Source organism: Hemiscyllium ocellatum, chromosome 1 (genome assembly GCF_020745735.1).
Source record: "Hemiscyllium ocellatum isolate sHemOce1 chromosome 1, sHemOce1.pat.X.cur, whole genome shotgun sequence".
NCBI lineage: Eukaryota > Metazoa > Chordata > Chondrichthyes > Orectolobiformes > Hemiscylliidae > Hemiscyllium > Hemiscyllium ocellatum.
The window spans coordinates 116,032,964-116,059,462 of NC_083401.1; the positions used below are offsets into that span (position 1 = coordinate 116,032,964).

Sequence of the window (26,499 nt, forward strand, 5' to 3'; positions counted from 1 at the left end):
AGGTCAGGACTTAACACAGAAGAGATTCAATATGATACCAAGGTGAAATATTAACCTATAACCTAGAATGAGAAAAAGGTTAAATAAATGTTTCAAAACCAAAACTAGAGGGCATAGGTTTAAAGTGAGGGGGGAAAAATTTAAAAGGAACAAAAGGGCAACTTTTCATGCATAGGCTGGTGCATGTATGGAATGAGCTGCCAGAGGAAGTGGTGGAGGCTGGTACAATTACAACATTTAAAAGGCATCTGGATGGGTTTATGAATAGGAAGGGGTTCAAGGGATATTGGCCAAGTGCTGGCAAAAGGGACAAGATTAGGTTGGTATGTCTGATCAGCATGGACGGATTGGATCAAAGGATCTGTTTCCGTGGTGTACATCTCTATGACTGTATGACTTATAGTTATGAGAAGACTTGATAAAGTAAAATATATTAAATTACCTCTATTGTTTGGCAATATAACAAATAGAAGGCATCATATTAAGCAATCACCAAAATAGTTAAGGTAGAAGTTAGGAGATTTTATCTTATACAGACTGTCATTAGGAAGAGGAATGTTCTGCTGTCTCAAAACTGTAACATATTTTAACAGGGAAATGGATACAATATTAGAAATGAAATATTTGAAGTATGAGAAAACAGCAAGGGAAAGAGAAAAGTAAACAATTCTTTCATTATTGTGATCAGTAAAACGGTTGAATGTCCTCCCTTTGGTACAGGGGTACTATAAATTTCCATGATTTAATCTAAATTTACAACACAAAAGAACAATAACATTAATCCACTACTGCCTTTTTAATCAAACATCAGAAAAGAAAATTAGCCAACTATACTCCTTCGAAGAAGCTCCTTGACATTGAGTCTAAATTCAAAGACTTCTCCTGTTTGTATTTGGATGGGCTTGACTAACTATTAGTAACAAAAGAAAAGCAACTGGCTAGTGCTGCAAACAGAAGTCCCAACGATATATTTTGAACCTAGAATATAAGGAGAATGATTGGCTAAATGGAGAGAGATGAGATGCCAAATAAATTACAGTTACATATTTCCTAAACCCTTTAAATTTATAACTTGGCAAAGAAATAAGGAGAAATTGATCTTCAGGAAAAAACACCAATTTATCCAGCTCCTTTCAAAGTAAAATCAAATGACTTATCAAATGACTTTTGTTCACGTGGCAATAATCTTTAAAAACATTGCCAACTCAAATCTGGTTTAATATTCTAAAATGTTCATTTTGTAAATATTCTTAAGAAGCATGTAATTATTTCAGAACGAGATTAACAACCTCTAAACTGCATAATCCGGTGAAAAGTTAAATAATTACAGTGAAAATGTTTGGGGAATGTGGTTGATTAACGTGTGTCAGATAAACATAACTTGTCCCATCCTTGGCTCTGACGTTGCAGTAATAATGCTTGAACATATTTTCAAGAGCACAGAATTTTGTCCCAACAAACTTGCTGCCAATCACCGTAAGGGTTCAACTTGGATTAATCCACTTTTATGAAGGGGTAAAGGGAGGTGATACACACGTATGAAGTTAATCAATTGATATTCTGGTCAAATTTAATCTGTAAACATCTAATGATAAATTAAAGAAACAACTCCTGAAGAAAGATAACACTAAAAAGAACTAGGTTTTGTCCGGACTTGCTCTTACACACCTCCGTCATGAACGAATCCAACAGCAGCTAGCTCTGTTTACCTTTTGTTCAAACTCTGCAGGTTATTATTGATTCCCTTGCATTCAGCCTGTACCAATGGCAGAAAGCACACAGTCTTTTCCTTCTCACTCTGGACAAGAGCAACATGCTATCTGTTCAAATGTTACTACAGTACTGGATACTAACACGCTTGCACCAAAGGACAGGAGTACGTCTCTAGTCCATTCAGAGCAAATCAGGCACCAAGATTCAGATGACAGAAAACTGCAAGAATGTACAACCTCAACACTAACCCAGATTGCAACTGAAAGGAGTGAAGACCAGCTATTACTACAGGTACGGTTTCCTTCGAAAAAATCCCTTTTCTTGGCAATAAAGAAGCCAGCAGCATCTCAATTTTAGCTTGTCAATAATGCCTATTTTTGCTGTCCTTTAGGTGAGGCAAGCCCATGAGAGTAAACCTAAAGAGGAGTCATCTCCATTTAAAAAATATATTTTGGAAAATGTTTTTAAAAATGCATAACTTATATCATGTTACATGTGAAAGTGATGTGTTGACATGTTAGGGAGGTTTATTTCACTGTGTCACATGGTCAACCAAAGGCTTGCAATTCAAAAGGGAGCAAGTGTCCTTTTAAATTATTGCAGGAACAAAATTCTGATAACAACACCATGCAAAACACATGCTGTGTTAAAATACAAAAGCAGTGTTACACTTGAAACCTACGTATAAACACTGTATTTTCTAAAGTTAGTATTACATATTTTCCTTAATTTGCATAAATGTGAAATAACCAAATATTTGCTTTGGACAAGAACCTCGCTTTAAGGTGTTGGCTGACAAACGTGTAGGTGAAATTGCACGAACCACCTAACATACAGTGGAGGAAAGAGACATTTGAACCCTGCACTTTCAGCAAAGCGCACTGGAGACAACTCAGTAATCAACTCTATTGGGATCAGCACAATAAAACATTTCAACACAGCTACTACAACAAATGATACTGCTTCTTTAAAGCACTGCAGTAATACATTTACTTATCAGTGTTGTTTCAAGCAGAACTGTGATCTTAAAATGAGAATTGAAATACAATGTATGTCCTGATCACTATAACTTCACATCAACGTTACATCTGATTGACATTCCCTGTACAATGCCACAGGAGATCAATACGCCGTTTTTTAGATAAAACACGTCTTCCAAAAGCATGTCCAGACTCAGACAAATGCTAATCAGAACAGTACTGTCAAGCGCACAGCATAACAAGTTTACACATGTCATACTTGTAAAGGTACAGGGAGAAAGTGAGGGCTGCAGATCAGAGTCAAGTATGTGGTGCTGGAAAAGCACAGCGCAGGCAGCATCCGAGGAGCAGGAGAATCAACACTTCAGGCATAAGCCCTTCTTCAGGAATGAGGCTTGGGGGCCAGGGGGCTAAGAGATAAATGGGAGGGGGGTGGGTTTGGGGTGAAAGGTAGCTGAGAATACGATAGGTAGATGAAGGTGAGGGAGAAGGTGATAGGTCAGAGGAGGTGGAGCGGAGAGATGGGAAAGGTGATGGACAGGTCAGGAGGGTGGTGCCAACTTGGAGGTTTGAGACTGGGATAATGTGGGGGGAGTGGAAACAAGGAAACTGTTGAAATCCACATTTATCCGTGTAGATGCAGATCCCAAGGCAGAATGTGAGGCGTTCTTCCTCCAGGTGTCAGGTGGTAACAGTTTGGCAATGGAGGCGGCCCAGGACCTGCATGTCCTTGACAGAGTGAGAAGGGGAGTTAAATTGTTCAGCCCCAGGGCGGTGGGGTTGGTTGGTACAGGTGTCCCAGAGATGTTCTCTCAAACAATCTGCGAGGAGGCGTCCTGTCTCCCCGATGTAGAGGAGACCACATCAAGTGCAACTGATACAGTAGATGACATTGGTAGAGATACAGGTAAATTTCTGTCGGATGTAGAAGAATCCTTTGGGACCTTGGGTGTTGGTTTTGCACTTCCTGCAGTGGCAGGGGAAGGTGCCAAGAGTGGGGGAATGGACCCAACAAGGGAGTCGCGGAGGGAATGGTCTCTGATAGGGGTAGAGAGTGAAATATATCTCTGCTGGTGGGGTCCGTTTGTAGGTGGCGGTGTGGCGGAGGGTGATGCGATATATGTGGAGGTTGGTGTGGGGTGGAAGGCGAGGACCGGGGGGGTGGGGAGGTGGGCTCTGTCCTTGCTGCAATGGGGTTCTAGGGCAGTGGAGCGGGAAGTGGAGGAGATGTGCTGGAAGGCATCATTAACCATGTGGGAAGGGAAATTGTGATCTTGGAAGGAGGAGGCCATCCGGGATTTTCTGAGATGAAATTAGTCATCCTGTGAACAGAGGCAGAATTCAGAATTGGGAATAAGGGATGGCGTTTTTATCGGAGGTAGGATGGGAGGAGGTGTAGTCTAGGTAGCTGTGGGAGTCGGTGGGCTTGTAGTAGATATCTGTGGTTTGTTGGTTGCCGGAGATGGAGATGGAGAGGTCCAGAAAGGGGAGGGAAGTGGGGAGGGAAGTGTCTGAGATGGTGCATGTGAATTTGAAGCAGGGGTGAAAGGTGTTGGTGAATTTGATTAACTGTTCAACCTCCTCATTGGAGCACGAGGTGGCGCCAATAGAGTCATTGATAAAACAAAGGAACAGGTGAGGTTGGTGTCCCATGCAGGTGCCCATGGCTACCCCTTTGGTTTGGAGGAAGTGGCAGGATTGAAAGGAGAAACTGTTGAGGGTGAGGACCAGTTCAGCCAGGCGGATGAGGGTGTCGATGGAAAGGTACTGGTTGGGACAGTGTGAGAGGAAGGAACGGAGGGCTTGGAAGCCTTTGTCATGGCGGATGGATGTGTTGAGAGACTGTATTTCCATGGTGAAATTGGGGGCCGGGGAAATGAAAATCTTGGATTGGTGAAGAGCATGGATGGTGTCCCGAACGTAGATGGGGAGTTCCTGGACTAAGGGTGAACAGGACGGTGTCGAGGTAGAAAGAGATGAGTTCAGTGGGACAGGCGCAGGCTGAGACAATGGTTCGACCGTGGCAGTCATGTTTGTGAATCTTCGGTAGGAGGTAGAACCGGGCAGTGCGGGGTTCATGGACAATGAGGTTGGAGGCTGGGGGTGAGAGATCCCCAGAGGTGATGCAGTTGTGGATGGTCTGCGAGACAATGGTTTGGTGATGGGAGGGGAGGTTGTGGTCAAGTGAGCGGTAGGAGAAGATGTCTCCGAGTTGGTGCCTGGCTTCAGTGGTGTAGAGGTCAGTGCTCCAAACTACTACTATGTCCCTCCACCTTCCACCCCACCAACCTCCGCATATATCGCATTATCCTCCGCCACCTACAAATGGTCCTGACCACTAGAGATGTATTTCCCTTCCCACCCCTATCAGCATTCCAGAGAGACCATTCCATCCGCGACTCCCTCCTCAGGTCCATGCTCCCCCCACCAGCCCACACCCCACTCCTGGCACCTTCCCTTGCCACTGCAGAAAGTGCAAAACCTGCACCCACACCACTCCCCTCACCTCCATCCAAGGCCCCAAAGGATCCTTCCACATCTAACAGACATTTACCTGTACCTCCATCAATGTCATCTACTGTATCAGTTGCACCTGATGTGGTCTCCTCTATATCAGGATTGTTTGAGTGAACATCTCTGGGACACCCGCACCAGCCAAACCCACCACCCCGTGGCTGAATACTTCAACTCCCCCTCTCAGTCCGTCAAGTCCATCACCTCCATCGCCAAACCGTTACACCCGACGCCTGGAGGAAGAACGCCTCATATTCCACCTTGGGACCCTGCAACCATACCGGATAAATGTGAATTTCAATAGTTTCCTCATTTTCCCTCCCCCCACATTATCCCAGTCCCAAGCCTCCAAGTTGGCATCCATCTCCTGACCTGTCCATCACCTTTACCATCTCTCCGCTCCACTCCCCTCATGGACCTAACACCTTCTCCAACACCTTTATCAACCAATCGCGTTCTCAGCTACAGTCCCCCCATCCCCACACCCCTCCCATTTATCTCTCAGCATCCCAGCCCACTCGCCTCATTCCTGAGGAAGTGATTATGTCCAAAACGTCAATTCTCCTGCTCCACAGATGCTGCTTGACCTGCTGTGCTTTTCCAGCGCCACACTGGAAGGTACAGGAAAGAAAACGTAAACCAAAGAATTTCGTGCACTGCCATTAATATTCTGCAAACATAAAATTTCATTTCAAATGATGATATCAATACCAAAATAGTTTATTCGGGGAACATAGATATTGCTGTAAAGGTTAGGTTATATTCTGTTTACCTTAAGTTGCCTTTGATATATTGTCCACATTTGCTGTTGCCCTGATCATTGCAGGAGCCAGGTTTGAAAGGTAGCAGTGAGAAACCTTGAGGACGTGTTGCAAAGCACTCAGCCAGCAGCTGTCATTGTAGCCATTGTACATTAGTAACACAGTGAGCTGATGTCTAAACAGGTGAAGATGGTATGTAAATCAACAAGACTACTTTGTCCTGGCCAAGTATTGTTACAGCTCACCCATAGAGGGTGGGGTGGGATTGAGGGCATTGGTAAAATTAGTGGACTAATAATCCAGTGGCTCATGTTGGATATTGTTCAAATCTCCCCCAAAGCCGCTGGCAGAATTAAAATTAAATTAATAAATCTGGAATTAAAAGCTAGTGTCATAACCAACCGCCAGTTGGTCAAAATATATTTAGTTTCGACCTTAACATTTTCTTATCTGAAAGGTAAATGTAAGGTGTTGTGTTGCATTCCAGAAGCAATTCGATTGGTCAAACTACTCGACATAAAGGAGAACACATGATTTTTACACTACTGTTAAAATACAGACAAAATAAAATTAAACAAATTGGCTTAACTATAACTCAATCAAAATGCTTAACAAAATAATAGATTTGTTCATTTCTACTAATTAACTGCTCCAATATAGCAACATCCCATAAATACACCCTTGACAAAGACAAATTCAGTAAAATAGATTCTCTCACATGCATTTCTAGCAGTAGGAATAGAACCCAAGTTTTTAGCAGTTAACAGAGAGAGGAATAAGAGCTTCCACATCCAGCATTAAGATCCCTGCTGTTGCTGAAAGCTAAAACTAAAACCCTGGTTCTGGGGGAGCTTGACCTACCCATTCAGGTCATTTCTATAATTCCAATGTTTAAAAAAAATCCAAGGCCTCACAAGCTGTATATTTTTATTGGCTTTGAACAGGTTGCGCATCAGCACCTCTGTGTCAAACTATTATAAAAACAAACAGGACAAAATGCAGACAAAATAAAATTAAACAAATTGGCTTAACTATAACTCTATCAAAATACTTAACAAAATAATAGATTTGTTCATAGTATGTTCAAGTTCAAGTCATAGTATCATCACACTAGTCTCAGTAACAATAACCACAGAACTATTATTAACTGGCCATCTAGTTCACTCATGGTCTTTAGTAAAAATCTTACCATCTTTAGCTAGCCTGGTCTATACAAGACTACAGCAGCACCACTGCTGACTGGATTGGCCTAATGCTAGAGTACACCATTGCTAGACTCAGTCTATGGCAGGAGATGACAGAACCAACAGGAGGGAAATTACCACAATACTGCCTCACCAAAATAATTGACTCTTGAATGCCCTGATCTTGTAAGCTTCTCCTTTTCTGTTACAAGATCAAACTGCTACAAAATCAAAAAAAAAACAAATGGATCAGCTAATATCAACCTAAGCACCAGAAATGACAATTCTGCAAAGTACTCCTTACTAACATCTCAAGGCTTGTGTCGAAATTGAAAGAGTTGTCACAAAGACTAGTCAATCAACAGCCCCAACAGAGGCATACTCTCAGAATCTTACCCCACCGCCAAAGTCCCAGGCACAACCATCACAATCCCTGGATAAGCCTTAACACTGACACTGGACAGATGCACCAAAGGTGGCAGCACAGTAGTATACAGTTGATAAAGAATTGTCCTGGGAGTGTTCAACATTGACTCCAAATCTTATGAAATTTCATAGCACAGGTTGAATACGAGCAAGGAAATCTCCAATTGATTACCACCCATACTCCACCTCCAGCTGACGAATCAGTGCTCTTCATTGTTGAATACCACTTTGAAGAAACACAGAGGGTGCCAAGAGCACAGAATCTACTTTTGGTGAGAGACTTCAATGTCCACCAACAAGAGCACATCAGCAGCACTACTGCTGACTGGATTGGCCTAATGCTAGAGTACACCATTGCTAGACTCAGTTCCGTCATCTCCTGCCATAGACTAACAGGAGGGAAATTAACACCTCACCAATCTGCCTAATGCAGATATGTCTACCCATCACAGTACTGCTAAAAGCGACTACCGCACAGTCCTCGTTGAGACAAAGTTTTGTCTTCATTTCTAGGATACCTATCACTGTGCTAAACATTTTCAAACAGATCTAGTAAGTCAAAATTGGGCATCGAGGAGGCACTGTAGGCCAACAGCAGAACTGTACTCCAACATAATCTGCAACCTCATGGCCTGACATATCTCCCATTTTACTATTACCATCAAGCCAGGAGGTCAACCCTGGTTCAACAAAGAAGAGGGCATGCCAGGAACAGCACCAGGCATACTGATAAATGAGTTGTCAACCTGGTGAAGCATCAAAACAGAGCTACTGGCATACCAAACAGCAGAAGCAACAAGTGACAGGCAGGGCTATGCAATTCCATAACCAACAGATTAGATCAAAACTCTGCAGTCCTGCTACATCCAGACGTGAATGGTGGTGGACAATTAAAAACTCACTTTACCAGGAGACTCCACAAACATCCACATCCTCGATGGTAAGAGATCAGCATATCAATGTAATAGGCAAGACTGAACAATTTGTAACAGTCCTCGACCAGAAGTACAAAGTGGATGATCCATTCTAGCCTCCTCCCAGTTAATTCAATTCATTCCATGAGATCAAGAAATACCACTGGAAACTCCAAAGACTATCGGCCATGACAATATTCAGCAACAACACTGAAGACTTGTCTTTCAGAACCAGCCATGCCCCAGCCAAGTTGTTAAAGTGTCGCTACAATACTGACATTACACAGCAATATGGAAAATTGTCCAGCTATGTGCTTGCCACAAAAAGCATGGGGGAGGATGAATCATTAACTGTAAATTACTCTGTGATCTATTATAGAGTCAGGCTCACACAGCATGCAAACAGAGCTTTCGGTACAACTCGTCCATCCTAAACTGCTCTAATCCCACTTTCCAGCATTCGGCCCACATTCCTCTAAACCGTTCCTATTCCTACACCTTTCCGAATGTCTTTTGAATACTGTAATTGTACCACATTCTCAGACAATTCATTCCACATATGAACCACCCTCTACTGCCTTTTAAATTTTCTCCTCCCACCTTAAAAATATGTCCGCTAATTTTGAAATCTCTCACTCTAGGGAAAAGGACTTTGCTTTTCACCTTACCTATGCCTATCATGATTTTATAAACCTCTACAAGGTCGTTCTTCAACATCCTACACTCCAGTAGAAGAAACATCCTACACACCCCAGCATATCCAGCCTCTCCTTACAACTCAAACCATACACTTCTGGCAATATCCTGGTAATTTTTTTCTGAACCCACTCCATTGTAATAACATCCTTCCTATAGTGGCTGTAGCATTTATATAGAAAGTCTAGTTTATTTTCTGATCAATGGTGACGCCAGACTCTGAAAATTGTTGATCTCAGGGTATCAACCATAGTAGCATAATTCAATGTCAAGGGGAATTATCCAGATTCTCTCGTCAAAGATGGCTATGGTCTGGTATCTATCTGTTACCAGCCAAATTTTGCCAAATCAGTCATCCACATCTTGCTGCCTGCAAGCACAGACTGCTTCATAACGCAAGGAGTCGCAAGTGAAATGAGCAGTGAATTCTAACCTAATGATGTAGGTAAGGTCTAGATGAAGGAACTGATGGTTGGAACGAAGACATGATCTCTAATAATCACACTGTCATACCCTGGAATAAGAGTAAGCCAAAACTGCCAGAGCAAAGAACTTAACATTTTAGATTAGATTATTACAGTTGGAAACAGACCCTTCAACCCAACAAGTCCACACTGACCCTCCAAAGAGCAACCCACCCATACCCATTCCCCTATATTTACCCCTGCACTTAACATTATGGGCAATTTAGAATGGCCAATTCACCTAACCTGCACATCTTTGGACTATGGGAGGAAACCGGAGCACCCGGAGGAAACCCATGCAGACACGGGGAGAATGTGTAAACTCCACACAGTTGCCCGAAGCGGAAATTGAACCCGGGTCCCTAGCGCTGAGAGGCCACAGTGCTAACCACTGCTGCCCCATTACCCATTGTTAGTGAAACTTGCCCTTGGATAGTTACCTTTTTACATTTCTTTCCATGGCAAGTTGCTGGAAGAACCATCTTATCTACTAGCAGTGAGGGAAATCTAGGTAACTACCTGTGTGAACAAGTTAAGTGACCTTGCATTTCCTTAACCAATCAGCATAGGGCTAAGGAGAAGGTTTAAATTAGAATGGGTTAATTCAACAAAAATCAATTGGAGAGAGAGAGAGAGAGAGAGAGAGCGAGAAAGAAAAAGAGAGGGAGAGAGAGAAAGAGAGCGAGCGAGCGCAATGAAGTGGGTGTGTGGATAGAAAAATAAATAACTTTTTAGATTAGATTACATTCCTTACAGTGTGGAAACAGGCCCTTTGACGCAACAAGTCCACACCGACTCTCTGGAGAGTAACCCACCCAGGCCCATTCCCCATATTAACCCCTGACTAATGCACCCAACTCTATGGGCAATTTAGCATGGCCAATTCACCTGACTTGCATATCTTTGGACTGAGAGAGGAAACCAGAGCACCCGGAGGAAACACACGTAGACACAGGGAGAAGGTGCAAACTCCACACAGTCGCCCGAAGCTGAGATTGAACCTGGGACCCTGGTGCTGTGAGGCAGCAGTGCTAACTACTGAGCCACCATGCCGCCCCAACTTTAATTTTGACATCTAACCTTTTTAACATCAATAACACTCTGAAAAAAATTGAATGTTGGAATTTTTATTGCTAATGCTGAAGAGGTTAATTCATCATTTTCATCAAGCTATGTCAGAGCCACAGAACTTGGACCACAACCTTTAGATGCTTGCGTTTAGCTGTGAATCTGCTCTTCTTTTGAAGATGCCAACCCAATCTTGTTAGTTTTACTGCAGCTTTGAAGCCAAATTATAAATACAGACAACTTTGGAAAACGTTCAGTCTTCTTAAAAGTCAGTTAAACATACGTCATCAGTTACTGGCACAGTTTGCAATTTTTTTCTGACTAACCAGAGGTTGGCATCACCTAAATAGCTCTTAATACTTACATTTCAGAATTCACAGGGTGCAAGTTCAAGGCTTGGATTTTTGGATTTGAGCACTTACAGACTGAGGAACTGTTGCATTATTGCAAGTAGTGATTTTCCAATGAGACAAAAATATGTTTCAGATGTATGCAAAAACCCAAGGCATTATATGAAAAGGAATGATCAATATATCTTGCTATCCTATCGAACAATACCAGTGAAAATAAATTATCTAGTTATTTATCATCTTTACTCGTTTCACGTAAATTGAGGGCCATGTTTACTGACTGAACAACAATGACTGTAATTCAAGAAATCATTCATTCAATGAAAAACACATTACAAGAAAGGTCTTTTATTATTACACTGCAAATCACAAATCCTACTGAACAAGTAAAGAGTCTGTGCTTGTGTAGCAGCACTGTGAATAGCAACTCAAATGATAAAAACACGACAGCATTTTCAAATCACATGACGATTACTGAAAACATCAGCTTCAAGTTGCTCACGATTTAGAAGTATGAAACACTTAAATGACTCTTCTAAAATATTAGGGAAAATCTGTGGAATTTAATGGTGTTGGTTACCATATAAACAGTGACCAGGAAATTAAATAAGTAATTAAACTGAGTCATCATTTACCCCCTCAGCTAGATGCAAAGATCCACCTGAATGTGGATCCATGTTCTTCTCTGAATAGTATCACTGGATCTTTATATGCAGCTGAGAGGGTAAAAGAAGACTACATTTAATTACTTATTTAATTTAATTGAAGACACTGAAGTGTCAGCAATGAATATGTGAAGCAGAATTTGAATTCTCAGACTCTGGTTTCAGAGGCAAGGAAGCTACTAGGAAGCCAAGGTTGACATTACATAGAGAGTAATTTGGAACAGTAGACCACACAAGTAGGTGGTAAAAGAGCACAGTTAAGAGATCCAGTCACGATGAGAAGAGTAAATGGGTGAGAGATTAATTCTAAGACAAGCCAAACAGAGACATGCACAAGAATTCCTAGAAGGATGGCATTCCAATGGAATTCTATCAACAAACACATCGAGTTAGACCCCCATCTACCACCCCCTGAGAAAAACAGGAAATGACATCACCACAGGAAATCGCATCACCAACCCAAAGAAACCCAAACATATAAATAGAAAGTAGGAATTATCAACAGTGCTTCATCTGAAGGCCCAAGGAAGATGTTACCTAGTAGGGTGACGAAACGTCTGGAAACGAATCTTCCAGCTCAACGAGCAAACCTACATCCAGATCCTCAACCTAAGTTACAAATCTTCTCAAAACTTGCTAATTCGCTGTGTCAGCAGGGGATGACATTTAGATAGTGCAAGTAGAATATATGAATAAGGATTATTGCCAACACAATAAAGCTCAGTATTCTTGTCCAACAGTTTAAACATACACAGAAAACTTGAAATTTAGCCTGCTTACATTTCTTCTGAGAGTTATCAACATCAACCAAAATACACAGTCTGTTTTCTATAATGCATGTTTCTTCAACATGAATTGCCTTTAATACAACTGAAGAATTTTGACTACTTTTTGTAGAACACAAATCTTTCCTACCTGTATTGTCTATTACGTGATTTCAGCCCCATTAGTTTAAATGGCATAGCTGTTCGTGATTTTCTTATGACACGAGATTGCACGAGAATGAAGCCATCACGTTATATCAGAACCGACTATACTTCAATCAATATAGAAATTCTGGAAAATGTCAGCAGGTCTGGCAGCATCGGTGAAGAGAAATCAGAGTTATGCAATCAGTTCTGAAGAAGGGTCACTGGACCCCAAACGTCAGCTCTGATTTCTCTCCACCAATGCTGCCAGACTTACTGAGATTTTCCAGCAATTTCTGTTTGCATCCACAGATTTTTCAGTTTTCTCCACACCGATCAACACATAGATGTGACCGATGTTATGCCTTTTGTTGTTTCCCCTGCAGCCACTGTTTTAGAGTAGAGACAACGTTACTTATTTTGTCTATCATTTCTGTTGCAGGGCAGGTATAGTGAATGATTCATTGGCTAGACCACAAGACCATTTGTTTCCCAAGATTTTTTTTACCAGAATGGAAAATCAAAAGTTACGGGGGAAAGACAGGAAAGACGAATTCAGGATTATCAGATCAGCCATGATCTCAATGAATGGCAGAGCAGACACGATGGGCTGAATGGCCTACTTCTGCCCCTATGTCCTACAATCCGACTAAACATGTTGTTCTACAAATAGCTGCTGTTAAAAGTAATCATAAAGTTGAATTCCAGCATACAAAACTGGCAGCATGAAAGAGCGAGAGAATGTTTATCCAAAAAAATTAAGTCAGTGATCACTAGAAAAACATGACCGTGTTTGACACAGTGTTTCATTTAAATCCACTGAGCTTTAAAAATATGCATATGGCATGGGTTCAAATCTCCAAAGCGGAATGATTGAGCATTCCTGCACAACTGTGAGAATGCAGGTAAAATACAGCATGGCATCATCATAATGGGCTGACCTTGGTGAACCCAACATTAAATGTGAATCTGCATGAGATGGAAAGATTCATGAAATCATGAAAATAGAACGAGAAGTAAAGTTAATGTAAATTTGAACTTGAAATTGAATAAATTGAGCTACTCACATAAGTAGTCTCAAAATGTTGGAGTCCTATCGGACTTTCTCTCTCTTCAACAATGCTACCGGATCTGCTGAGTTTCTCCAGCACACTCTGTTTTTAATTTCAGATTTCCAGCATCTGCAGTATTTTGATTTTACTTGAGCCTTGGTACGTTTGACGCCTCTGATGAGTTTTACTACAACTCCCTTTCAATTTAAACTCAATTAATGTAAAATTAACCACTGTTTCAAAACATTCAGGCACAAAGAAGGTAACACTGAACAGTCTGATGATCATTTTTCTTTTTACCTATTTTGCAGATAACACCAAAGCAGATTCTTCAAAATCTCTGCACTAAAAGAGATAAAATAGAAGCGCACATACAATCTTTGAAGAACAGGAATACTGTTCTTACAGTAAGAGCTCTGATATTATACATACTTATGAAACAAAAAATCTGCCAATCTCAGAATTTTAACAACATGTAATTGCACCCTCCCAAGTCTGATTCTATTATATTAATGACTCGGTTTTCTGCTTCTCTCATGCTTGTAATTGTGCAGAACTCAGCAGAAAACCTCAAACAACAGATTTCCAAACAATATGAAACGATAAGAAAAATCTTGAACAGTGATGAGAAAGTTTCGCTGGAACTCATTGACATTGAAAAAAGGGTTGCTTTGGGAAAACTCCAAAAGATCATCAAAGAGTGGACTAACAACTTAGATCAAATAAACAAATCCATCAAAGCAACGCAGAAAGTCCTGAACCAAGAAGAAAGCAAAGTTCATTCAAATCAACCTCAAGAAGAAAGCAAATTGCAATCAAGTCAAGCTACAGTAGGTCCCATTTTTACTGTTTTTGTTGTGCATTCCTCAATCCATTTACTGAATTGTGTTAGCAATTTAATATTTTATCAGTTATTGCAATGACTAAATAAGAAACTACGTTAAACTGAAGGTCAAACAGCACAAATACCAGTGACAGCTAATTTTCACATCGAACAAAGACATGCAATCTTTCAGTCAAAGTAAATTATACACTTACCCAGGTAATTAAAAAAACACACATAAGCAATTCTTGGTGTTGACTATAGAAGTTGAACACAATAAAACAAATTGAATACAAACTATTCCTATGTGACAATATGTTATTCTCATTTTTACTAAACATAGGAACAGAAGTAAACCATTCAGCACATTGTATTAAATGGCAGGGCAGGCTCAATCATGACTAATCAAACACTTGTGTCTATTACCCACACCATCCTCATAACTTCAGTATTGACAATTAACCAAGCTAACCAAGTAAATGGGTTCCCAGTCCCCTGTTCCTTGAACTCCAGAAGATGATTTCTGGTAGATTTCAGTATTAGCCAGTTCACACAACCCTTCCACTACACCTTAAACACCTTTCTACATTCCCAACAGATTACTATAGAAGCATTTCCCACTCTGTGCTGAATGCTCACTTTCACAACCGAAGATGGGACAGAAAATCAAGACATTTGGGACGGGATCTGGGCCATCATCATACCTTTCAACATTGACAAATTTCATCCCTTCATAATAGAAGGCTACTGAACAGAGCTGTTCTTCCCTAAACTCATTCTGGTCATTCTCTCCAATCAATGTTTTCGCTGTGACGATACGTGCCTTTAAGGAGGAGTTGTTTTGTCCTGTTTCTCTTGAAGAGGAATGTTGTAAACCTGTGGTTAAGATGGCTGCTCCACAGAAAGCAGAGCAAATAGTTTTGGGATTTTTTTTACAAATATACAAAAGAAGCATGAGTGGGTGCAGTCAGACTGACACAGACCCAGTGTTTTAATTTTTGCTGACAGTTGTTGAAGATGAGGTTTTTGGAGTTGAAGCTGCTAGATACACCTCCCTCTCTCCTACTGCAAAAGCTCGAGCCCTCTCTCTACTGCTAGGTTCAATGTGTCGGTGTTCCTTTCTCCCGGACTGGAGGAGACAGCAAGTGAGGGAAAGCTATTTTGCTAACTGTGCCTTTGCCAAGGGATGCTGCAATATTGGAACAGTTGATGAATAGTAGTTAAGTAAAGTGCTATTTTGTTCAGTATTTCAACAGAGTTGAAGTTATGCCAATTTTTCTTATGTTTGTTTTAACTGTGATGTAAGAATACAAAGTGTGTGTTGCTTAAGACCTAGTAGTTTGACCAATTAAATTACATCTGGAATACAGCGCCTCACACTTGCCTTTAAATAAGATAAAAGTTAGCCTAGACCCTAGCTCCTTAATATGTTTTGACAAGGCCTGGTCTATATAATCACCCAGAGGTAAAAATAAAGCATGTGAAAGATTGCTTGTTGTAAAAGTGTATTTCAACATTTCTACTAACATATTTTTGTCCTTTCTTTGCAGGATATCAAACTTAGTGACTATAGGTAAGAAGCCACATGTAGCCTGGTTTTCTAATGTAACTGATTGAATTATCTGTTAATTTTGCAATTTCTAGTTCAGCATCATCTGGGAACATAAGTTATCAATATCGATCACAGAATTGTGAGCAGTATCTGCTAGGCCTGTAATTGATGCTGTAACAGTTATTAATTATTTTTAGTCAGTCTGTTTGCAAATCTCATGACACATTTCAACCTGTGCTGATTAACATTATATTCTGATCTCCAGCATCTGCAGACCTCACTTTCTCATTATATTTTTAAACACAGCATTGCATTCCACTTGTAGTATTTCTGCAATAATCAATGGTCTTGATCTCACTGCCAGCAGCAAAGTAGCACCCAAGCAGCACCACTCACCACTGACCACAAGGAAACCCTGCCCAGAAAGATCCAGCAATCTCTGTTCCGGATATTCCCACCAGTTTGAATCTGACACCCAATCACAGGAATTTCTAGACAGCCAGTAGCAGCGATGTCATCAAACAAGGTAGTATTTTCACACCAGGAGTAAAAAAAAATTGGATTTTTCACTTTTAATTAAAAGTGTACCGAATGAAATAAATAATAGGTACCTACACATCAAGTTAAGTTAGAAGTTAAAATACCATAAGCAAACTTTTTAAATTAAAATCAAAATGATTTTTTTCATGGGGCAGAAATTTGATATTCTCTAAATATAAAATCAGGTTTACAGGGGCAATGAGATTGTTTAGTATGTAATTTAAAACCCATTTACATCAGACATAACTGTGTAACTCTTCAGAGCATAGCTAATGGTCTAAATGAAAACGCTCCCCTCAGTGCAGTGATTTTTAATTTTAATATTGCTGAAAGAAACAGAACATTTTGTCAAAGCTTTATGTCTTGCTCACATCAGGACAATTTGCAAGGACACACAATAATTTACAGTAAAATTTTTGTTTTTTTTTCCCTTTATGAGGGTATAAATGTTGCTTTCCCATTAACTTATTGCAAATTGTCCCAATCAAAGAATTCCTACAATGCTAAAAGAAGCCATTCGGCCTTCAAGTTTGCACCGATCCACTAAAGAGTAATCCATCCAGACCCAGGCCCCTACCTCAGCCCTGTAATCCCACATTTTTATCATGACTAATCCACTTAGCCTACACATCCCTAGACACCACAGTCAATTTAGCATGGCCAATTCACCTCATCTGCACATCTTTGACTGTGGGAGGAAACTGAGCACCCAGCAGATACCCATATAGACATGCAAGCTCCACACAGACACAGTCACTCAAGGCTGGAATCAAACCCAGGTGCAAATTCAAATTCCCACATCACTCAAATTCTGAACTACCAAACAACATTTTATTGTACTCTGGAGAGATTTCAACAGTGGTCCCCATGAATAAGTGTAAATGTACTGACAGTAACATCTGAATTTAACTGCTTTTAACCATCTCAATGCAGACTCTTGAATCTGCTGTTAATTTGACAGTAGTTGTGACAACAAGTGCTGGGAGATCTAAAGATGACTGCAACACAGAAATTTCTTGCAGCAGTAATATTTGACAGAGTGGAGATTATCCAGTAAATTCTGAGTGTCTTGGAAGATGAAAGCATTGTCCCTAACTACAAAAATGAGTTCTAGCATCTGCCATGCATTGCATCTACTTATAAGCTTTATACAGATATATGTCACATCAGTTGTATTATAACAGTTGATTCCTGAAGAAGGGCTTATGCCCGAAACACCGATTCTCCTGCTCCTTTGATGCTGCCTGACCTGCTGAGCTTTTCCAGCAACACATTTTTCGGCTCATAACAGTTATCAAGCTGCTTAACCAATTGAAGACGTGCTCTGCTGGGAGGGTCACAGTATGATATAATTGGAAATGATAAAGAGTCAAAAACAGAAATAGATCAGGCTAACTAGATAGGTAAAAAGGGCCAAATGCACAGAGGATGCACTGAAGTAAAAGAAAGAGCTTAAGGTCAAAGTGGGTAAAACCATTTCATCTATACAGTTTATTAGTTTAGGACATGATGTCAATTCAAAATTAATTTTAAATGGATGAAAAGTTAAGCAGATTTTTTTCTTAAAAGATGAGAGATATCAAAAATCAGGAGCAAAGCTGGCTATTGTTAGCAGCAAAAGGTGGACATTAGTGGTAAAGGTAAATGTTACAAAGTCGAAAGAGTGCATGGTCACTTTAAAGAGAGGTGTCTTTTCTGAGCTGAGAGATTGTGGCAACATATGTGTCTGTGATTGGCTGACAGGTGCAGAGGGTTCTCAGAATGGATAATATGTAACATTCAGCTTGGGGTTGAGTTTTGATGTTAAGGCAATTGGATTTGCATTTAACCGATTAATTTAAATTATCCCCAGGACACCAAAAATCAATTGAATTTGAATTTTATTGTATTGACAACATCAGACCAAAGAGAGGACAGGAGACTTGGGTTTATAAAAAAAAAGGGCATTTTGAAAATGAGGCAGAGCTAACTGCCCAGTGAACATGAAAGCACCTCTCATCTGAAAAGGGTTCTCAAAGCTTACAAAATAAATCTCTCAGAAGGCATCATCTATTCAAGGTATCAAGTAATTGTATACAAAAACCACTCACTGAATAAAGAAAGACGACAACTCAGGAAGAAGACGGCAGAATCGGAAGAAAAGAAGGAAACAGCAGAATTGGAAGGACAGAAGGAAACAGCAAGTTTGGAAGACCAGAAGAAAGACGGCATTAGAAACTGTACGGACTTTGAGAGATTAAGTTAATTTAATGTTTAATAATTGTGTTATTGGAGCAGCAATTTTAGTAGAGTTGGGGTCAGATAGTGATTAGTTAAGAAAAAGAAGCTTGGATTTGTTAATAGTTTTTGTTTCATGTTCACTGTTAAAGTTAGGAAAATAAATTGTTATTTTTCTTTAAACAGTGCCCTCACTCGCACTTTTAGCAGATTACAAGGCAAGGTGAACGTTTCTGGTGTGTTGGTTTTAATTAGCAGAGGGGTTCAACCTCTGCATAGTAACAACAAAACAAGAATTGGAATGCCTTGTAAAATAAATACATTTCCCATTTAAAAGTACTTATTTCTCTTACACTCACATGTAGCAAAACTGGGACAGAAGTCGAAAAACCTAAGAAACACAAGTGGACACTTTGACACTTAATATTGTAAATTCTGGTAGAAACAGCAAACTTATGTCACACAGGCTGCCACCGGACCATCACGTCCACTCTGACCAAAAAGAGAGATATCTCGTCTCATTCCATTTCCAATCTTTGTTTATAGCCTTTCAGGTCATGACACCCCAAGCTTTCTTTCTTTGATGACAGATAGGGGACTCATCCTCCATCACATTTTCAAGTAGTGAGCCCCCACTAGCTTCCGGGGGAAATACTTTCTGCTCAACAAATAAACAAGCCAACTGTGGCAGGAGTTTTGCTCTGCTTCTGAAAGCAATGAAACTATTCTTAAAGAATGATCAGGGAGAAGGTAAGGCCAATCAGGGATAGTGGAGGGAACTTGTGTGTGGAGTCTGAGCAGATAGGGGAAGCCCTAACTGAGTTTTTTGCTTCGGTTTTCACCAAAGAAAGGGAACTTGTTGTAAATGAAAACTTAGAGGAGCTGGGATACAGACTTGACCAGATCAAGATTGATGATGATGGTGTGCTAGAAATTTTGGAAAACATTAAGATTGGTAAGTCCCCAAGGTCAGACCAAATTTATCCTAGGCTGCTCTGGGAAGCGAGAAAGGAGGTTGCGAAGCTGCTGGCGAGGATATTTGCCTCCACACTCTCCACAGGAGTCGTACCGGAGGATTGGAAGGAGACGAATGTTATTCCTCTTTTCAAGAAGGGTAATAGGGAAATCCCTGGCAATTACAGACCAGTCAGTCTTACATCTGTGGTCAGCAAAGTTTTGGAAAGAATTCTGAGGGATAGGATTTATGACTATTTGGCAAAGCATAGTGTGATTAAAGGCAGTCAGCATGGCTTTGTGAGGGGCAGGTCATGCCTCACAAATCTTATTGAGTTCTTCAAGGTGGTGTCAAGACAGTTCAATGACAGTCGAGCAGTGGATGTGGTGTATATGGATTTCAGCAAGGCATTTAATAAGATCCCCATGGTAATAAAGTCAGGAAGGATGGGATACAAGGATTGTGGATGGAAAGTATTCTGCCTGGAGGTCTGTGTTGAATGGGGTCCAGCAGGGCTCTGTTTTTGGGCCTCTGGTCTTCGTACTTTTTATAAATGACTTGGACGAGAAGATTGAGGGATGGGTTAGTAAATTTGCAGGACACAAAGGTTGGAGGTGTCGTCAATAGTACAAAGGGCTACTACAGGCTGCAGCACGACATGGATAGGATGCAGAGCTGGGCTGAGAAATGGCAGATGGAGTTGAACCTGGATAAACGCGAAGTGATGCATGTCGAACTCGAGTGCTGAATATAGGATGCTTGGCAGCGTGGAGGAACAGAGGGATCTGGGTGTGCAAGTATTAGATCCCGCAAATGTGGCCACCCTAAGTGGATAGGGTTGTTAAGAAAGCATATAGTGGTTTGGCTTTCATTAACAGGGGGATCGAGTTTAAGAGCAGCGAGGTTTTGCTGCTGCTCTACAAGTTCCTGGTGAGACCACACTTGGAATATTGTGTCCAGTTCTGGTTGCCCTACTATAGGAAAGATACAGAGGCTTTGCAGAGGGTGCAAAGAAGGTTTACCAGGATGCTGCCTGGAGTGGAGGGCTTGTCTTATGAAGAAAGGTTGAATAAATTCGGACATTTCTTTCTGGAGAGAAGGAGGAAGAGAGGAGACCTCATCAAAGTGTACAAAATAATGAGAGGAATAGATAGAGTCAATAGCCAGAAACTTTTCCCCAGGGCAGGATTGACTGCTACGAGGAGTCACAGTTTGAAGATATTAGGAGGAAGGCATAAAGGAGACGTCAGAGGTAGGTTCTTTATGCAGGGAGTTGTGAATGCATGGAACACGTTACCAGCTGTAGTGGTGGAAGCAGAGTCATTGGGGACATTTAAGCGACTGCTGGATACGCACATGGATAGCAGTGAATTGAGGGGTGCGTAGGCTAAGTTACTATATTTTACATGAGGATTAAACCTCGGCACAACATTGTGGGCCAAAGAGCTAGTTCTATGCTGTACTTTTCTATGTTCTATGAAACACGTTTAAATAGAAACTAATAATAATTATGGTTTTCATTTGATGCTTGATAGATCACCAACTGTAATCTATTATGTTCTTTTTATTCCAAGTTATACAAAGAAAACGGAGAATGAATTCCAAGCCATTAAAATTGATGAAATTAGATTTCAAAAATTATCAAAGCTCATACGGAACATTTCAACCAACGTACATTCGCAACTGCAAAGGAAGACATTTTTATTAGGTATAGTGTGCCACATCTTAACTATTCATACATTCTTTTCAACTTGTTTATTCTATATTCCTATAAATTGTAGATAAGGTTCAGTTCAAACATTTTGTTAGCCTGATCAGTAAAAGGAAACCAGGGAAAAAGTAAAGTAATTCTCCAGAAATCTTATCGGAGAACTTTTTTTTATTGAGGCCAATTCAGCCAAATCCAGTAATGAATATCCGTCGCATTTCCAGCACTCTGTAATAAATGTAAAGAAAATTGCTGTTTCACGATATTATGTGGTTTGTCTATTCATTAATGAAAAATTAACATGTAGAAATGGTAACACTAATGTATTAACATGTAGGGCCACTGTATTCTTAATGGATAAGAAGGAAGCGTGTGTCAGATATAGACAGCAGAGATCGACTGAATCCTTAGAAGATTATAAAGGCAGTAGGAGTACTTAAGGAAATCAGGAGGGGAAAAAGGGGACATGAGATAGCTTTCACAAATAGGTTAAAAGGAGAATCCAAAGGGATTCTACAAATACCTTATGGATAAAAGGGTAACTAGGGAGAGAATAGGGCCCTTTAAAGATCAGCAAGACCACCTATGTGTGGAACTGCAGGAGATTGGGGAGATACTAAATGAGTATTTTGCATTAGTATTTACTGTGGAAAAGGATTTGGAAGTCAGAGAATGTAGCGAAATACACAGCGACATCTTGTAAAATGTCCTTATTGTAGAGGTGGTGGTGCCGGATGTCTTGAAATGCATAAAGGTGGATAAATCTCCAGGACCTGATCAGGTGTACCGTAGAACTCTGTGGGAAGCTGGCAAAGTGATTCCTGGGCCCCTTGCTGAGGTACTTGTATCATCGACGGCTACAGGCAAGGTGCCAGAATTTTGGAGATTGGCTAATGTGGTGCCACAATTTAAAATAGGTGGTAAGGAAAAGTCAGGGAAATATAGACCAGTGAGCCTGACATCGGTGGTGGGCAAGTTTGTGTAGGGAATCCTGAGGTAATGGTAAAGTCCTGGGAGTATTACTGAATAAAGAGACCTTGGAGTGCAGGTTCATAGTTTCTTGAAAGTGGAGAGACAGGAAGATAGGATCATGAAGAATGCATTTGAAATGCTTGCCATTATCGGTCAGTGCATTGAGTATAGGAGTTGGGAGGACATGTTGTGTTACACAGGACATTAGTTCAGTCACTTTTGGAATACTGCAGGCAAATCTGGTCTCCCTGCTCTAGAAAGGATATTGTGAATCTTGAAAGGTTCAGAAAAGATTTACAAGGATGTCGCCAGGTTTGGAGGGCTTGAGCTATAGGGTGAGGCTGAATAGACTATGGCTTTTTTAGTTGGAACGTTGGAGGCTGAGGGGTAACCTTATACAGGCTTACGAAATCATGAGGGGCATTGATAAGGTAAATAGACAATGTAGGGTGGGGGAGTCTAAAACTAGAGGGCATAAGTTTAAGGTGAGATGGAAAAGATTTGAAAGGGATCTAAGGGACAACTTTTTCCACGCAGAAGGTGGTGCTTATATGGAATGTGCTGCCACAGGAGGTGGTGGACACTGGTACAATTACAGCGTTTAACCGGCATCTGGGTGGGTGTATGAATAGGAAGAGTTTGGAGGGATATGGACCAAGTATTGGCAAATGGAACTAGATTTATTTAGGATATCTGGTTGGCATTGACAGATTGGAGTGAGGAGTCTGTTTCTGTGCTTGTATATTTCTATGACTCTGTCAGTGAACCATCCTTTACCTTTTTCTAAGTAGACTGGCCAAAGTTTTAAGATTAGGAAGAGGATTTGATGAAATTGGTCACGGTAAATCATTCTTTGGAATGCAGGATTCAGCAGCAAGGGTACAGTTTCAAAATAATGAAAAGAGTACGTGAGGTGGAAAATTACTTAATCAATTAGCAATCTGTGGAATAAGTGACCCTTTAAAGACCACTGAACCATATATATCATATCACATGAATAACAGCAGTTCACAACCATCCTCCCAAGAGCAATGAGGGACAGACAATAAATGCCAGTCATGCCTACATTCCAAAAGTGAATAAAAAAAAGTTCAAAAGGATAATTACACAATTCTGTGTTTTTCTGATTTATTATTGTCACATTTACCTAGGTACAGCAAAAATAACAGATAATGCGATAGCTGATCTTTAAGCAATAACATATTTCAGGTCAAAAAAACTATTTCACAATTATAACTTTTTATGCTGTTACAAATTGTCATTTATAAAGGAAAGATAACTTAAAATAAAACATTAATAGGGCACGGCCAAACCATTTCAAATACAACTTTGATGGGGAGTCTACTTTCCATTCAGGGCATGGAACTGACCTGTCTCTCACACTTTGCAGTTGTGCTGACATCAAAACTCCCTTTTCTAGAACCAAAGTATTAAAGATTCATTTTAACACAACTGTCAAACATTAGTTTGATTGTGCATGCAAAAAATGGAATTAGTTTTTGTCAAAGCAGATTGTAAGGTGGAGAATATTATTTACTTCAACTTTAAATCTACAAACAATTCACATTAACTGACACTGAAACATGGAGTGAAAGAACAATGACCACCAATGTACTTATTTTTTCAGAATGGTCACATTGTACTTGTTATTTGACTGATTTTTAATCAATTTACCAGGTAGCTGCTCTTGCTGGAAATGCTGACTGTAACTTCTTTTCTGCATCCCTAGAATACTCACCAGTATTCCTTGACACTGCATCAGCGCATAAAAATGTGCTAGTTTCAAAGGACCTAACCTGCATGTCTGTAACTACAGAGTCACTAAATGTTCCTGAGAGCCCTCTGCGATTTGATAAAGTCTGTAATATCTTAGCTGCCAAAGGTCTGATGAGAGGAAAACATTACTGGGAGGTGGACGTCAAGTCTTCTGCACAATGGTGTGTTGGAATTGCGTATGGATCCATCGATCGGAAAGGGAAGCACAAGTCCACAAAGTTGGGAAGAAACCGACAGTCGTGGTGCATTGAACTAAAGGCTAACCAACTTTTAGCTTGGCATAATGATAGAAATGTCAACTGTAATATGAAGCCCTATAAGTTGGAAAAGGTGGGAGTGTACATTGACTATGAGAAAGGACTTGCTGCATTTTACAATGCGAACAGCATGAAGTTGATTCAAGAATTCTCCAACATCACATCAAGTCTTTTTGACAGAATGCACCATCATTTTACTGAGCCAATCTATCCTGCTTTTCATCTTTTTCCATTTGTTGCTGGTCCTACCTGCTCTGATAAGTTGGAGATATGCAAACTAGAAATTTAAAAAGCAGGTATGGCCAGGTATATTACTGCTCCAACAAAGTGTACAATACTGTAATGTTTGTAGTAACCCCTGCTAAATGGAGCCAAGTCTGATTAAGTATGAAACTATACCGAATGTTTTAGCTGCAAATTTATTCACAGAATGCAGCAATACAGATTTCTGCCTCCTACTTACCAATTTAACCAGTGTTCCATAGACTCTTTTCATATACCCGTAAAAACAAGTGATCAATCAATACCTTCCCTTTGTTGAATGAACACTTTTTGAAAAAAGTCAGTTCCCGTTACATCATTATTTTGCTTTTTGATAGCTATAATTTAATAAATATTCAGTGAAATTTCTGTAAATTGCAATCCTTTGACTTATTTGCTGCAAGCATCTTATTGTATAGGTTTTAAGGTCACATGAAATTGGGGCTTATTTATTTTAATATTGCATCAATTCTTTACGATTAATGCTTGAAAAGATCTCAAATACATATCAAAAACAAATATTTTGTTTTAAAGCTTGTTCAAAGCATAAATAAATTTGATGTTTAAACGGCCAGAGTTTAAAACATGTGTTTTTCTTGTTTTAGCCTCTCCTCATGTTTGATGGTTCTAAAGATCCCTTGGCTTCACCCGAGGCACTCCTTTTTTTCATGTCCACCTAGACATGGACGGAGTTTAGTAACTTTGTGACTTCTAGCTTCAGGTTAACTTCATAGTCTTACTTTGGAATTCAGTGCCTTACTTAGCTTGGCTTTAATTTTAATGTTCTCTGAATTTTGCTCAATTTCTTTCATTTGCCAATATTTATTAAACAAGAAAAATAAAGCCGAATGAGTTCTCTCATCGAGAAACACTAATGCAACTTGCAAACCTAAACAAATACACTTGATATAATCCAGAGCTGTTAACAGACATTATGTAAAAACAATTGCTGCCCTAGTTAAAATGTGTTTGTTAAATTCTGCTGCACGATTTTGTGTCTCTAATAAACTCAGTATGATGTATTGATAAATTTTGATCAACTTTGTATTTAGATAATACAAAAGAACAGTACCTAAGCTATGTAGTACAACTTATTTCTTTGCAGTTTTACATAGTAAAGATAACAAAGCAAACAACTGAATTATTTCGTTTTGTACAATGAAACAGGAATGAAAAATTTAGAATTTGATATTGTCACAGCAGTATAAATGTTGTCCTTGCATCTAATTGTTGCACCATAGGACAAAAAATCTCAAGTTCGCTATTCACAATTTGACAGATTTTTCAAATTATGGAAGCTTTGGAAAGGGTGAAGAGGAGATTTACGAGGATGTTGCCTGGTATGGAGGAAAGGTCTTACGAGGAAAGGCTGAGGGACCGGAGGCTGTTTTTGTTAGGGAGAAGAAGGTTGAGAGGTGACTTTATTGGGATATATAAGATAATCAGAGGGTTAGCTAGGGCGGACAGTGAGAGCGTTTTTCCTCGGATGGCAATGGCTAGCATGAGGGGACACAGCTTTAAATTGAGGGCTGGTAGATATAGGACAGAAGACAGAGCTAGTTTCTTTACTCAGAGTAGTAGGGGCGTGGAATGCACTGCCTGCAACAGTACTAGACTCACCAACTTTAAGGGCATTTTAAAGGTCATTACAGGCATATGGATGAGAATGGAATAGTGTAGGTTAGATGGGCTTCAGATTGGTTCCACAGGTCAGCGCAACATCAAAGGCCAATGAGCCTGTAC

General features: G+C 40.1%; 2 protein-coding genes across 3 annotated transcripts in view; one reads left to right on the forward strand and one right to left on the reverse strand.

The window, feature by feature from the left end:
• zcchc4 (zinc finger, CCHC domain containing 4) overlaps positions 1-26,499 on the reverse strand; it is a 93,392-nt gene that overhangs the window by 29,421 nt on the left and 37,472 nt on the right. The gene's annotated exons all lie outside the window — the stretch shown is intronic.
• Positions 1,613-25,786, forward strand: LOC132815837 (zinc-binding protein A33-like). 2 transcript variants are annotated; one of them, XM_060825143.1, is made up of 7 exons: positions 1,613-2,004; positions 14,007-14,102; positions 14,250-14,525; positions 16,069-16,091; positions 18,669-18,829; positions 21,357-21,490; positions 24,192-24,278. In XM_060825143.1, the coding sequence occupies exons 1-6, from the start codon at positions 1,765-1,767 to the stop codon at positions 21,488-21,490; spliced, it is 930 nt and encodes a 309-aa protein (XP_060681126.1). In that variant the 5' UTR covers positions 1,613-1,764; the 3' UTR covers positions 24,192-24,278. The 2 variants fall into 2 exon arrangements, with proteins under 2 accessions (XP_060681126.1, XP_060681118.1); XM_060825135.1 differs by lacking the exon at positions 18,669-18,829 and having other exon boundaries at positions 1,623-2,004; positions 24,192-25,786.

Excerpts from the sequence above, each read along its gene's own strand:
- LOC132815837 (XM_060825135.1), top strand. The coding sequence starts at position 1,765 with ATGGCAGAAAGCACACAGTCTTTTCCTTCTCACTCTGGACAAGAGCAA. Across the intron at positions 16,092-21,356 it reads ATCAAACTTAGTGACTATAG|TTATACAAAGAAAACGGAGA; the intron begins GTAAGAAGCCAC and ends TTTTATTCCAAG. Across the intron at positions 21,491-24,191 it reads AAGGAAGACATTTTTATTAG|AATACTCACCAGTATTCCTT; the intron begins GTATAGTGTGCC and ends CTGCATCCCTAG.